Raw genomic sequence first — 13,551 nt, 5'->3', positions numbered from 1 at the left:
TATGTGGGTCTAGTAAAAATTAATTATTAATTATATGAATGATAAATAAAGAGAGAATCTAGGTACAGTGATTTCCAGAAATTAACATCAAAGATTTTCATGGCCCGTGGGTTTTCCCCAACCAGAATTCCTAAACTACTATCTTTGCTCAGGCTACTGTAACAAAATACTATAGACTGGGTGGCTTAAGCAACAGACATTTATATTCTCACAGTTCTAGAGGCTTGAAGTCCAAGATCAAGGTGCCAGCATGGTCAGATTCTGGACTTTATTTGTAGCTTGCAAATGGCTACCTCCTTGCTCTGGGCTCTCATGGCCTTTCCTGGGGGCATGCCCATAGAGAAAGAGATAACTCTCTCTTTCTCTTCTTCTAAGGCTATCAGTCCTATTGGATTAGAATCCCACCCCTATGCCCTCATTTAATTCTAATTATCTCCTAAAAGCCCAGTCTCCAGATACAGTCACTTTGGGGGTTAGGGTATCAACATATAAATTTGGGAGGGATATAATTCAGTCCATTGCAACTATATTTGTGACAACCAAGTTCCTTTCGGTACAAATGTTTTTAATACCTTTTCCCTAGAGATACCAATAAATGTTTCCTGAAATGAAACTCATATGAATACATCAGATTAATATCCGAGGTCTCTAAATGGTCTTTTAATCTGCTAAATTCATTATAGGGTTCTTTAATCACTGTTACTACCCCGGACACAAACTCCTTACCTAAAGGAATACACGTACAAAGCTTTTATTATTTTCTCTTAAGGAGCCTATTTTTTAAAGTTACCCACTGCCCAGTTAAACAGTCAGGTTCGGTCATAATCAGCCGTAAGAGAAATAGCAATATGGGTCTACCTTGTTATTATCGAGGATGTACTTCCAAGCAAACATGATTGCAAAATAAATTTCTGTAAAGTCATCTTACATAAAATAGTATACTTCTACATAAAATAGTACATGATATGCCAGAAGAAGAAGGAAAAATCCCTAAGTCTCAATGAAAAACTTTGGGCCAGTAAATGGGCTCACTGTGCTGGCCAGCCCCGTGGCCCACGGGTGTGTGTGCTCAAGGCTTGTCCTGGCCATTGCTGCTGGGAAGTGTGGTTCTCCTAGCAATTTTTTATTAACCGTGGTGTCCCTTCTCTCCTTTTAGGCATTAACCCCTTCCTCCAACACATGAGAATTTCCTTGAGGTCTAGCAGTCTCTTGACTGTACATTCACAAATTCCAAAAAGATAAAAATGCGAGCTGATGGATATGTTCATTAACTAGATGGGAGGAATCCCATGTGTGTGTATAGCGAATCATCACAATGTATACTTTAAATATCTCACAATTTCATTTGTCAATTATACCTTAGTAATGCAGAAAAAATACAAATTTCCTCAATCCCTGCCTTTTCTAAATCAAAGACAGCATATGACAGGTATGGAGCTTAGTGATAATGGACAGGGATCCCCACCTCATACAGAGTATATCCTAAGCTGGAAACTGCCTTTGCCCTGCAGCTTTTTGTTTTATAAAGTTAATTTCCAACTCTGCTCATTTGCTTAGTCTCAGATCCCACAGATGATTTTTCTTTAAGAAAGCAGCTGGTGGAGGTGCCTGGGTGGCTTAGTCGGTTAGGCGGCTGCCCTCAGCCTCAGGTCATGATCCCAGGGTCCTGGCATCTGACCCCGCATCAGGCTCCCTGCTCGGCGGAGAGCCTGCTTCTCCTTCTCCTGCTTCCACTGCTTGTGCACGCCCTCTCTCTCTTTCTTTCTCTCTCTGTCAAATAAATAAAAATAAAATCTAGGAGGGAGGGAGGGAGGGAAGGAAGGAAGGAAGGAAGGAAGGAAGGAAGGAAGGAAGGAAGGAAGGAAGGAAAAAGAAGGGAAAAGAGAAAAGGAAAAGAAAAAAGAAGAGAAAAGGAAGAAGCTTGTGAGTTGGGTCCTTGCTCAGCTTTGTGAAACCTCAGTTGGTACAGGCCCAGTGCATAGTGAGCACTCAACAGTTGTTTTCTGAAAGCATCACGCTTAAACAGTAGGAACATGAGAATCTCTTATGGGGAAAGAAATGCTGGAGGAAGCACAGATTTTGAGCAGCTTTGATGGGGTATGAAACAACTACAGTGCCCAGCAGGTAGTCCTAGCATCAGGAGGAAAAAGAGGGATCCTTCTTTCTTAGATCTACCACATACTGATGGGTGACATTGAGCAGTGTACTTAATTTCTCTGGGCTTCAGCTTCCTTATCCATAAAGTAGGATTAAATAATACCTATCTAGGGGCACCAGGGTGGTGCAGTCATTAAGCATCTGACTCTTGGTTTTGGCTCAATTCATAACCTAGGGGTCATGAGCTCGATCCCTGCACTGGGCTCCACGCTCAGCGAGGAGTCTGCTTGAGGATTCTCCCTCTCCCTCTGCTCCCCACCAGTAAATAAATTAATTAAAAAAAACAATTATGATCTCATCTCTGTACTGTTTTGTATAATCCCGACAACTTGCAGTACACCTGGAACCCTGTGTTTGACCAAGCTCCAATGAGTAGCCAAAGCAAAGCAGTGACATTTTTTGGCTTTTCAGGACTAGTACAATGTACTCTTTATATTACTCCCACTGGCACGAGAGTCTTCCTTTAACTTGAAAGAGAACCCTGAATTAAAAGGGAAAGATGCACAATAAGGAATTAGCTCCTGGCTTTCAGTAAATTAGTATACCACATATACAGGAAGGAGACGTTTTAATGTGCCAGTGAATATTTGTGCCTTAGCATAACTAGTGAGAATCCTCTCCCTCAGGCGAAAGGAGCTGGTGAGCAGCACATGGGCACCGACAGCCTCGTGGAGTGCCAGTCTCCCAAGACAAGCAACAGATAATGTGGGGTCCACGCGCTGCCCCCGAGGGCTCAGAGACACAGACACGTGCGATTCCCTCAAATGCTGCACCCTGTCCTTATACCGGAGCCTGTTGTCCATTTGGCTGGATGTTCAAATCAAGAAATCTACATCCCTCAAGGGCTGGATGCAAGGCTTGAACTAGCATCCCAGAGAAAAAAAGGTCAGCACTTTGATACACAGCTTCCACAAAATGGAATTTTAATGAGCAGAAGCCAAACCTGATCTCCTTGCTCAGAAAGCAGATGTCTTTGTTCTTTTCATGTTTTAACATTTCACTAGCTCAACATCTCTCCTTTTATTCTGGTAACTCTCCGCTAAGAACGAAGAGAGGCCGTCTGTGCCTCTCTGCACTGTTTTCTCACCTAAGATGTTTAGATATATGTGTTTTAGGAAACTCTTAGGAGAGGCATTTTGAGGCACCAACATTTGTTGTTCTAGAATTCTTTTTTATTGGGAAAATGCTCAGATGGGACTGAATGAATCTAATTTGGTTGTGATGGGGAAACGTGTCTTTGGGTACATGATAATGACATGAAACTGTGCTAGTCCTCATGTTATTGACTTGTACTGGTGGGGAGGGGCAAAGGAAGAGACATGGGAGCCAGAAAGCTCTGGAAGATTCCTAAGAGTTAAAGCCCAAACCTTTGATGTCTGTTTTCACCTACTTTGAGAAAATATACTTGACTTAGATTCCTACCTCTAAAAATAAAGCTTTTGTTTCTGCACAGTGCTTGATTGTTAAAACTCAGATTGCAAGGACAAAATTTGGGAAACTTTTTCTTCCCCATAAACAGATACATGTGGGCACTTCTGGGCATCGTCCCAGGCTCCTTGAAGTTGCTGCGAGTCTACATGTGTGTGTGTGTGAGCAGTCTAGCATCACCTCCTGAGTGCAATCAGAGGGCAATATGGCATTTTAATGAGCTCTGTCAAAGTGTTATTGTATCCAAAGGCCAAAAAATTTAAGAAACATTTTTGTCTTTCTAGCTCTTTTATCTGCTGCCAGAACAGAGTGGAAAGATAGGTATTGAAGCCCTGTCCTCACTCTTTAGGCCAGGCTTCTTCTGTGCTTGGCTTATTCACTCAGCTTCTTTCATGATGATGGAGGCATGGTTCCAGAGCAGCCTCCCCCATTTCCAATGCTAACCCATTGCCCAGAGAGCAGAAGAAATTTTCTCATACAGCCTCTCCTTATGAACAGCAAAGATGTCTCAGCAGTTATAAAATACTCTTATTTCATGGCTTGCAAAAGCCCTGTGCTGACATCCGTGTTCTGTTCCTGCTCTAACAGGATTTTGTCATAACAATGAAAAACCCTGGGTTTGGGGAGAAAGTTGGGTGTGTTAGAAACTGTCCTCTCTCAGGGCTCGGTATTTTCTGCATAGTCTAAGCCTGAATTAGAAGAACATCACAGATGCACGGTGCATTGGACATGGAGCACATGCATGCATTTAAATCACGTGTATCTTACTTTTTTACTGATGTAATTGTGAAATATGTTCCTTTTGCATTCATAATTAGTGGGCGGAACAGATGGTGAAGGCTTAGTTTAAAATAATCTGTCATTAAAATAACCTAGCCTACTGGTAATTCTTCACTCTAACTGGAGTGAGGTCATAGGAAAAGAGTTTGGGGTGATTTTTTTTTTCCTCTTCTGCATTGGAATGTGGAAGAAAGAACCGCTAATCTCGGAGTGGTTATATACATGAGAATTACCCCATAAGGGCACCATGGTCAAGATCTCACTCTGTGAGATTTGGCTGCAGTGGAATATGCAGGAAAAAAAAAAAAAGGAAGCCGAGACAAAACTACTTTGACAAATATAAATCCATTTAGCACAATGCATTAAACATTAGTGTACCTTCAATCATGAAGCTATAGTTAGTTTCATACCCTGCAAGGAAATAACCTCATCATTTGACAAATACTGGTAGAGGCCCTCAGCTTTTGGGGTTAAGAAACTGTGTCTTATACTTTATATGTTACACGGATGTCAGGGGATATAAATTATAATTACAGGCATTATTATTCAGAGATGCTGTAGCCCCTGACTTGTGCATCCAAGCCTCCCTCCTGTATGTGTACCTCATAGACTTACCAGGATGTGACAAAGGAAATCTCCTATCAGCCCTGTCAGGATGGCTAAGAACTGGTTTTAGTAATAAGAAAACTGTCTTGATAAATCAGATACTAGCATGCCTTTAAAATGTCTGTTTTACTGTTTCTTCTAAGATTTTGTTCTCCATCTGCTTTGAGGAAAGCAGATAGATTTCAGCGTGGCTTTATAATAAATCTTCTCAAGGAGGGACTAGCATTAACATTTGTGTAGGTTCTTTTTCATCTTAATCCAACCTTAGTTAATAATCAGAAAATTCTACATAGTGAGTAAGGAGATGTAATTAACCCTTTGACCCCAGAATCTTAATTGGCGCCTGTTGAAAACAGTGGGCAGTTAAAAAAAAAAATTAAAAAGTAGCCCGCAGTGATTGAAAAAGCTTGGAATGTAGTAGCTTTCTTGAATCTGAATTTTTAAAAGTTCCACAGAACTTTCAGATTAATCACCTTTGGTTCCCAAGACTAACGGATTGGATGTTGCCTTCCCCCGCCACCTTTTAAGACTAAGACACACACATAAAACCAATATCGATGCTTCTCTTAAAACTTCCCTAAGCAGCAGAACAGAGCTAACTGTGGACAGGGATGACCCTCAATCAGAAGGCAATGGCCGTGTGAAGGGCAGCCTTGCCAGTCTGCTGCTGACACAAGTTCATACCCCATTGCCTTATTTGAAAGGTGATCAGATCTGAGTTTGGGACAGTCATCTCACACTGTCGATATAATGACGTGAGAAATATAAAGGTAAAAAATATGGCTAACCAGGTTTTCTTTGTTTTGTTTCGTTTAGTTTTTTGTTGTTGTTTTTGTTTTGTTTTGTTTTTTACCTCTGTGATGACAAACAACTAATCTGACGAGTTGTGTTCTTCCCACACCAAATTGGCTGTTATTTTTAATTGAATTGACTGGATGCTTTGTGTCATGTAGACATAGACTCATTTTAATCTCACCAGGAAATTGGAACATGTGTCGGAGCCTCTGCTTTGCCAAACAAAACTGGCCAGTTCTTAGATCAGTGTTGCTTAATACCGTCAGATGTTTTGCCTCCAGAAATTTTTTTTTCCTTGCTATCATGCCCAAACATCCTCTACTGTTTTAGTAAATACAAGAGATACGAACCTAACATTACGAAATCACGATCCCTTTCAATGAGAATGGAAAGGATGTGTATGGCTGGCAAATGCCCTGCACTAGGTGTTTTGGAGAACTACAGAAGAATCTAGTCTGGGGCGCCTGGGTGGCTCAGTTGGTTAAGCATCTGCCTTCGGCTCAGGTCATGATCCTGGAGTCCCGGGATCGAGTCCCACATCCGGCTGCCTGCTCAGCAGGGAGTCTGCTTCTCCCTCTGACCCTCCTCCCTCTCATGCTCTCTGTCTCTCATTCTCTCTCTCGCAAATAAATAAAATCTTAAAAAAAAAGAAGAAGAATCTAGTCTGACTCTGGTCTTGCAAATGTTAGGAGATATCCCAGGCTGTGTCAGACATCTGTGGCATCAGAATCTGCAAATCCTCTAAGGGCTTCATGACCAGGACTCTTGCAGAAGATAATCTCCATCCCTCTCAGTCATTCTAGCATATGTGATCTAGGGGAAGGAGCATGGGGCTTGGAGGTAGAACCGGAAGTTACTAAGTCTTACTTGAGCGGTTGTTAGGTGTTGGCCAGATAAAGATGAATAAGACATCACCCGCTGTTGAGAAGTTCAGTCTCCTTGGGAGTTGAATAAGCCGGTCAGGTCCATACAATGTCACAAATGCTTTAACAGTATCACTGGGGGGCAGCAGATTTAATCCTAGCTTTGCCACCAGCTGACCGAATGATCTGGTCCAAGCACTGCACCTCTCTGTCTCAGTTTCCTCACCGGTAAAATGAGGGTCTGGAGGACAAGAGGTTATCTCTCTGCCAGTTCCATCAGTCCTTTCTTCTCTGAGCCAGCCTTTCAGTTGTCCTGTGTCCCCATAAAAGCTTCTCCTGTCTCCTCTCTCTCTGTCTCTCTCATCTGACAGCAGCACTGTAAGGTTTGAGAAGATGGCTCACACAGCTCTCTCTGACTGTGTTCCAGGGCATGGCCATTGGGTTGAGTAGAAGACCTGTCCATGGGGAAGACTGAAAGGAGTAGCGGGGAGGGTCTTAATCTTCATAAGTCATCCTCAGGAGATCTCTTGTGTGAGGTAAAGACATGTTGAAACAAGATCGTTCCCAAAATCCACAGAAGAAACATCTGCCCCTCTGCACTGGTTCAAAGTGAGATTCCACTGGGCCACACTCCAAGCTTGAAAGGTTATATCTCACCAGGCTCCAGAGGGGGTGGTAGTTTGGTCAAAGGGAAGGAGTCCACTAAGCACTATTTTGTTCCCTGTCCCATAGCTGATTCCAGGAGAGATATTACATAGCAAGGTGACAAGTTAACCTCTTGTGGGAGTGACTTGTGAACTCTCTTGTCATCCCACTTCCTATCTGTCTCCTAACAGTGGGATTCTGTCATCTAAACAAATCATTCAAAATCAAGTGACGATTTTTAAGTCATAGGCCGCATCTTAGTACAGTTTAACTTCAGAAATTCTGTGACCATTTCTTTCCATTGATTTACACATATCAATCAGAGAACCTTTGTTTTTAGTGGAGGCAATACTGTCATTAATTCTCACTGTCACAGTTCAAATCCTAACTCCATCACTAACTGGAGACAGGCATGTCGCCTGCCTTCACTAAGCCTCAATTTCCTTGTTTATAAAATGTAGATAATAATATAATTACCTCAAATTATACTGTGAAAATTAAAAGAGATAACACATGCAGACTGCTTAGCACGTATTGCTTAATAAATGGACGATGTCCTGACCAAAAGCTTGTCTGTCATGTAATTTGTAATGTCATCCTGTAAAGTGACTTTTGAAATGTTTTTGGAACACACCTAATCAGAGGAGGAAGTTGGGTGCTACCCACAGTCTCTGACCAGTGGAGCTCTGAAAATGGGTCAGGAAGCATGGAATCCAAATGTCGTGTGTGTGTGTGTGTATAATGGAATCCAAATATATATATTCCCATGTACATACATAAATATAATACATAAATATATCTATTTCATATATACTTTTAGAGCTCAAAAAAAAAGTTCAGTATTTTATTTCAGTATTTTAGGCAACTGAGATTATTGCTGAGATTTGAGACAGTCCATGTTTCTACCTGAATTTTACATGCTGCTTCCACCTTTCCGTGCTTAAGAATTATGTCATTAATTGAGTGTTGCCACATGCCTTGTTCCCAATGTGAGTTTCCTGTTTTTCCAACCTCACAGCCTTTGTAAAAACCGCTACTCTTTGAAACATCTTTTCCCGTGCAAGCAGTACTTGGGCCACCTACCTGGTTAAAGATAAATACATAAAGCAAAACAAAAGACATAAGGATGGAGGGTATAAAATGCCCTTGAATTGCAAGAACTTGAAACAAAGGTACTCTCCATTTGAGTGGTACATTGCAGTTGGAGTCCATGATGATTGACACCACTCATCAAACTGACAACGCAACCCTCCATTTGGAAAGTGGACAAAGGTTTCAGGAGTTACAGATGATGCATAGCTTCCTTCTCTCCCCACCCCCTTCTTTTGTTTCCACTTCAGGAGCTGTAATAGAATCTAGATCTATCACAATAAAACTTGAGCATAGAGTTTTGCAAAAAAGGATTACAGTTTGTAAGGTTTCGGCCTATAATCATTCACCCATAATGTATTGACTTTTCCTATTTGTTCTACCACAATAGGCACTGGAAGTGTGAAGGGTATAATCCTTTATTAATTAACAAATTATTGATGTCCACAGTAGCTCAAGTGGTGATTTTACTTGCTCTTCATAAAGGGGCCCTTTTTTTTCCCCTCTCGTTTCACTGCAATTTCCATTCCTGTTCAGCTATTTAATGGAGAATCTGGCTGATTTAATCTTTTAACCTACTGAATCCAAAAAAATAAAGTCAACAGCTCATAAAATCATTATGACCTGATTTTGTACATGAATATGATGTATATTAGTCAAAATGACGGAGACATAGGAAGTCCCTGAAATAAAGGAAAGCTCGTAGTCTTCATTCAGACCTTTTGTTTGTTCACTTACAGGGCAATGGTAGAATATCTTAGGACTTTTGTTGGCCATGAAGAAAAACAGTCTTGAATTCAGTATGTGTTGCTTTGTATCACATGCCCTATTAATTAAATCTCCATCATATGTTTATTAACTTAATTATATATTTATTTTTTTCTGCAGTCCCTGGATGGCTTTGTATTTGCACTAAATCAAGAAGGAAAATTTTTGTACATTTCTGAAACCGTCTCCATCTACCTAGGCCTCTCACAAGTAAGTAAAACAACAATTTAGATTCTTGACGGTGATTGTGAAGGCTCCTTCTGCCTTGTGCTTTTCCTTCTTCAGCGGGTATTTGGTTCGGCATGAATTATCAAATTTATTCTTTAATGGGTCTACCTGGCTCTTCTCACAAAGTCAGTGAGAAAATTCTGTCCATTCGGAACGTTCAGAATAAACTTGTGCTCTAAAACTTTAGTCCCCCTCTCCCCCCCAAGGATCATTATTAATTTATTGAGAACAAATGAAGTTTCTTCCCTCAGTTGTTTTGAACTTTGAAACCTCTGTGCCCAGTAGGAGAGGGACACACTAATAGTGCTTCCCTTGTGTCCTATTACTGGATGTTTATGGAGTACCCTGCATTATCCTGGGAGCTGACACAATGACAGGGAGTCATTTGGAGTCAAGAAATGCTGAAAGAGACCATTAAAATGTGTTGCAGGGAGGGTTCCAGCAAGGATATATTTTGCTGCCTTTGCAAATGCTTCCCAATGCTGAAAGACAATTTCATAAAATAAGAGCGCCTTTCATTACGTGCGGTTTAATTATTCACACGTGTCTGTCAGAGGTTGGAAGAAAAGAAGATGGAGGCAGCTGGGACAAGGGACAAAATCCTAGATGTTAGGTCTTGAGATTCCCCTGGAATACACAAATTTTACTTCCGTCAGAGTCTGGGACACAGGCTGCATCTACAGAATGCCAAAATCCCCTGAAGAAAAGTTTGCAATTCCACTAATTATCTAGATGTGGGTTTTTTTTTTCCCGTAAAAATGCTGAACATCTGGATATCTGTGCCCATACAGGTGATTGGTGGAGTTTGACCCTTTTCATCTGGTGGTTTGGCATGAGGAAAACACAGCCCTGGTGGGAGGGATTTTGTATGTATGTGATGATCTGCCAAGTTGGATAATCTACTTCTCATTCAGTTGCCCCTTGGAGCTAAAGATGGAGATAAGATTTGTCTCTCTCCTCTTAAGCAAGACCCACCCCAGACTCATTGCTTCCGAAAGTTGGCACCACTCTAAGGAGGCATCCGGCACGGCTGGAACATTTTGGCTGTTAGTGAGTTTGCTTGGTAATAGCTAAATCAAGAAAGACACTGGGAAATAATAAAGAAAAATATTTGGCATTTGAGGAGGGTTGGAGTAGGAGGGGAAACACTGCCAAATTTGATTATTTACTGTCGAGAATCCAAGCAAGGGTCCATTAATTCTTCCTTGAAGAACACACAAGCTATTGGTTATAGTTTATAGAGTAATTCCATTTTATGTGGGTTTTAGCAAACCAAATGATAGAAACCGGGCTATTGTTAACTCACTATTAGCATTCTTGCCTCTTGTTGAAATCTCTGGTTTTGTAATAGCCTTTTGTAGATTTTAATCCTTGTCTTAATCTATTTGGGACACGAGTTTTGACAATCTCCAGTTTGGCTCTCATGGGCACGCCACCATGTTCGTTCATACTGTTCAGAACTGGAAACACCACTGTTTGTTGTTCGGCAATGCCCATATTCATCTGTTTTATGCAGAGTATCCAACAAAGTTTAATAAGCCAGTGAAGAAGAAGGATGAATAATTAGTTTAAGCAGGTAAATGCTAATTAGGGAACTCCTGAAAAGCATCCATTATATACTAGCTCAAAACACATTTTACAGCCCTGGTTAGTGGTGTAATCCAAATTCTGTCAAGGCAACTGCATTTTCTGTAATTGAGATGTGTATGTTTGCTTTGCATAACAGATGGCTCTGTATGCTTAGACTGATAGCTAGGAAAATAATAATTGCATTATTCTGGCCAAAAGAATATTAGCTCTTGGGTTTTGGCCATTTCAGTCAGTCCTCCTGCCAGCACAGCATATGCACATATATGGATTGGATTTTCAAGGAAATTGATGCATCTGGAATAGTGTGGCCATCTGAAATATCATCTGTTCAAGAAAAATTTGGCTTTAACCCTGTGCTGGTTTCTCCTTAAAAGCAGTGTATTTCACTGCTTTTCTACTGTAACATTAAGTCAATCTTTTCCTAAAATCTGAGACCATAATTGAGGTCTCTGCAGAATAAAGCAGCTGTGTAGACATGGGACAGTAACTGGCACCTTCTGTGCAGTCATTCCCTGCTATTTTATGTGATGGCTTTTAAAGTGTGTATCAATAGTCAGCATCTTGACTTGCCCGGAAGCAGACACTGGCCCCAGTGTATTTATACCCTCCATGGTGGATGTGTTCAGTGTCGTCAGCAATGTGGAACATGCAGGTAGAAACTACGAGGTACAGAGGTCTTCATTTGGAAGTGATGAAGGGTAAGTCACTAAGAAATGATGTTTGCATACGCTGATGTAGGTGTTTAGCATTCAAAACTAAAGTTTAAGAGTACTTCCGGGTTAACGTGAAAATAATCCAGTAAGAGTGTGGTATGTTTTTAAATGCCTAAAGAATGAGAAGGAAAAAAATCGATGCCAAAACTCTGGGAAAGGATTTCCATCCCAGTAAATGTTACGTTCTAAGTCCTAATGGGATACTCCACACTTAACTCTTTTCAAGTTTCTTCAGTGTCCTCTTGCAGTTGTCGGGGCTTGGGGTCCCCATGGGTGACATGCTATGTAAAATGTGCTCAGAGTTATTCAATTAAGTACATACTTAATCTTTTACACACACACACACACACACACCCTTAATTGAATGCAAACCAAACACTCTGTGTCCCACAACTTTGGCTCAGAAGTTATTCCATCAAATTCTAGACAGAGATAAGGAGTCTATGAAATTATGGTTCCTCAGTTCCTTTTTTAAATAATTTCATTAAATAAAGACAAAGCATAACTGTATCATCAAAGATTTACCCAGTGAAATTGTTGAGGAATAATCCGAGCCTGTCAGTTCGTTCGAATGTAGTTATATCTGCATTTGTAACTCTCAAAATATTCCTTCCTCAGTTTTACTTCCCTTCAACATGTAAATAAATATGGTGGCTTTAAAGTGGCTTATGTTCAGGAAAGAATTAGGATGATATTTTGACTCGTGAGAAAACTAAGTAGAGAATCTTTTACTGAGCTCTGTTGTATGGTGTGAATATAGAGACAGCCAGAGTGGATTTCTCCTCTACTCTCTGTTGAGTTTAACAGCTCTTGGTGTCCAGTGCGTATGTGTGGCGGTTATTCTCTCTCAAGTATTTTCATATTGTCAAGATGATGGGAATGAAGGGGTTTGTGATGATGTTCAAACCTCCTTGGGCAGCCCTTTGGACTTTGCCAGAGATATATATTTAACTCAACATCCAAGATGTGGTTTCAGGTTAGAGAAATACACAGTGTTGACTTGCTTCCCTAGTTAAAGATGATTCCCAGTTACTCACTGTGAAACCTTATCTTAAAGAAAGAGCCCCAAATATCAAGGCTGAGTTTGGTTTGTGTGGGGATTAAATGCCTTCTAATACGTGATGACAGCATTCAGAGCAGCTAAAAACTAACTCTACTCTGTAGCCATCATGGAATAAACATAAGTGCAAATGAATAAAGAAAACAGTGTATTTCCTAGTACTAAAAATACAGTAATGATACATAGACAGATTTTAAGAAATCTCTTCCAGGGTGTAAGTGGCATAATCACCAAAGGATCCAAAAGACACTTTATATGATAAATAAAAAAATGTCTAGTTTGATACAGGACATAGAGAAATAGTCATTCATTGGCTTATACCCTCCTGTTTCCACAAAAGAATTAGTTTACATAAATGTATATAATAAAAAATAATGGCAAAATATAGCTAGGGTATAAGGAAAAAGGCAAAAGTAAATCATTTGTTACCACATAGTAGGAGAACACAATAGGCTCTAAGAACGGATATAAATAGTCTGATAAAGCTTCACATTTAGCTGTGAGCTCCCTGGTAACCAAAGCAAAAAGGGAAATACAGCTATTCATCAAAAAATAAGGAAGCATTGCTTCTTAAGGAAAGCAAAGTTTTTCTGGGACTGAAGTATGAAAATCTCAAATACAATTTCTGTAGGGGCTAATATGTGGATTATGACATAATTGATTTGCTTCCATTGAAGTTCACATTCAGAGCAAGGCTGTGTTGACCATATAACAAATATGAACGCACATATTGCAAATCTCATAAGCAGACAGGTGACTCTCCCCCCTCCCTCCAGACGTTGGTGTGCCAAAGATCATTCTGAGCGTGATTTTCTGACATCCAGGCCTT

The 13,551-nt window shown here is 40.5% G+C and overlaps 1 protein-coding gene across 2 annotated transcripts in view; it reads left to right on the top strand.

The window, feature by feature from the left end:
• NPAS3 (neuronal PAS domain protein 3) overlaps nucleotides 1–13,551 on the top strand; it is an 840,191-nt gene that overhangs the window by 595,168 nt on the left and 231,472 nt on the right. For both annotated transcript variants that reach the window (XM_044917919.1, XM_021695392.1), the window contains one exon: nucleotides 9,252–9,341. In XM_044917919.1, coding sequence (XP_044773854.1) covers nucleotides 9,252–9,341 — 90 coding nt within the window. The remainder of the gene's footprint in view (nucleotides 1–9,251; nucleotides 9,342–13,551) is intronic.

This window comes from Neomonachus schauinslandi, chromosome 9 (assembly GCF_002201575.2).
Source record: "Neomonachus schauinslandi chromosome 9, ASM220157v2, whole genome shotgun sequence".
In the NCBI taxonomy this organism is placed as follows: Eukaryota; Metazoa; Chordata; class Mammalia; order Carnivora; family Phocidae; genus Neomonachus; species Neomonachus schauinslandi.
The sequence above is the reverse complement of the archived record's forward strand: the minus strand, read 5'-3'. Positions and strand labels throughout refer to the sequence as shown.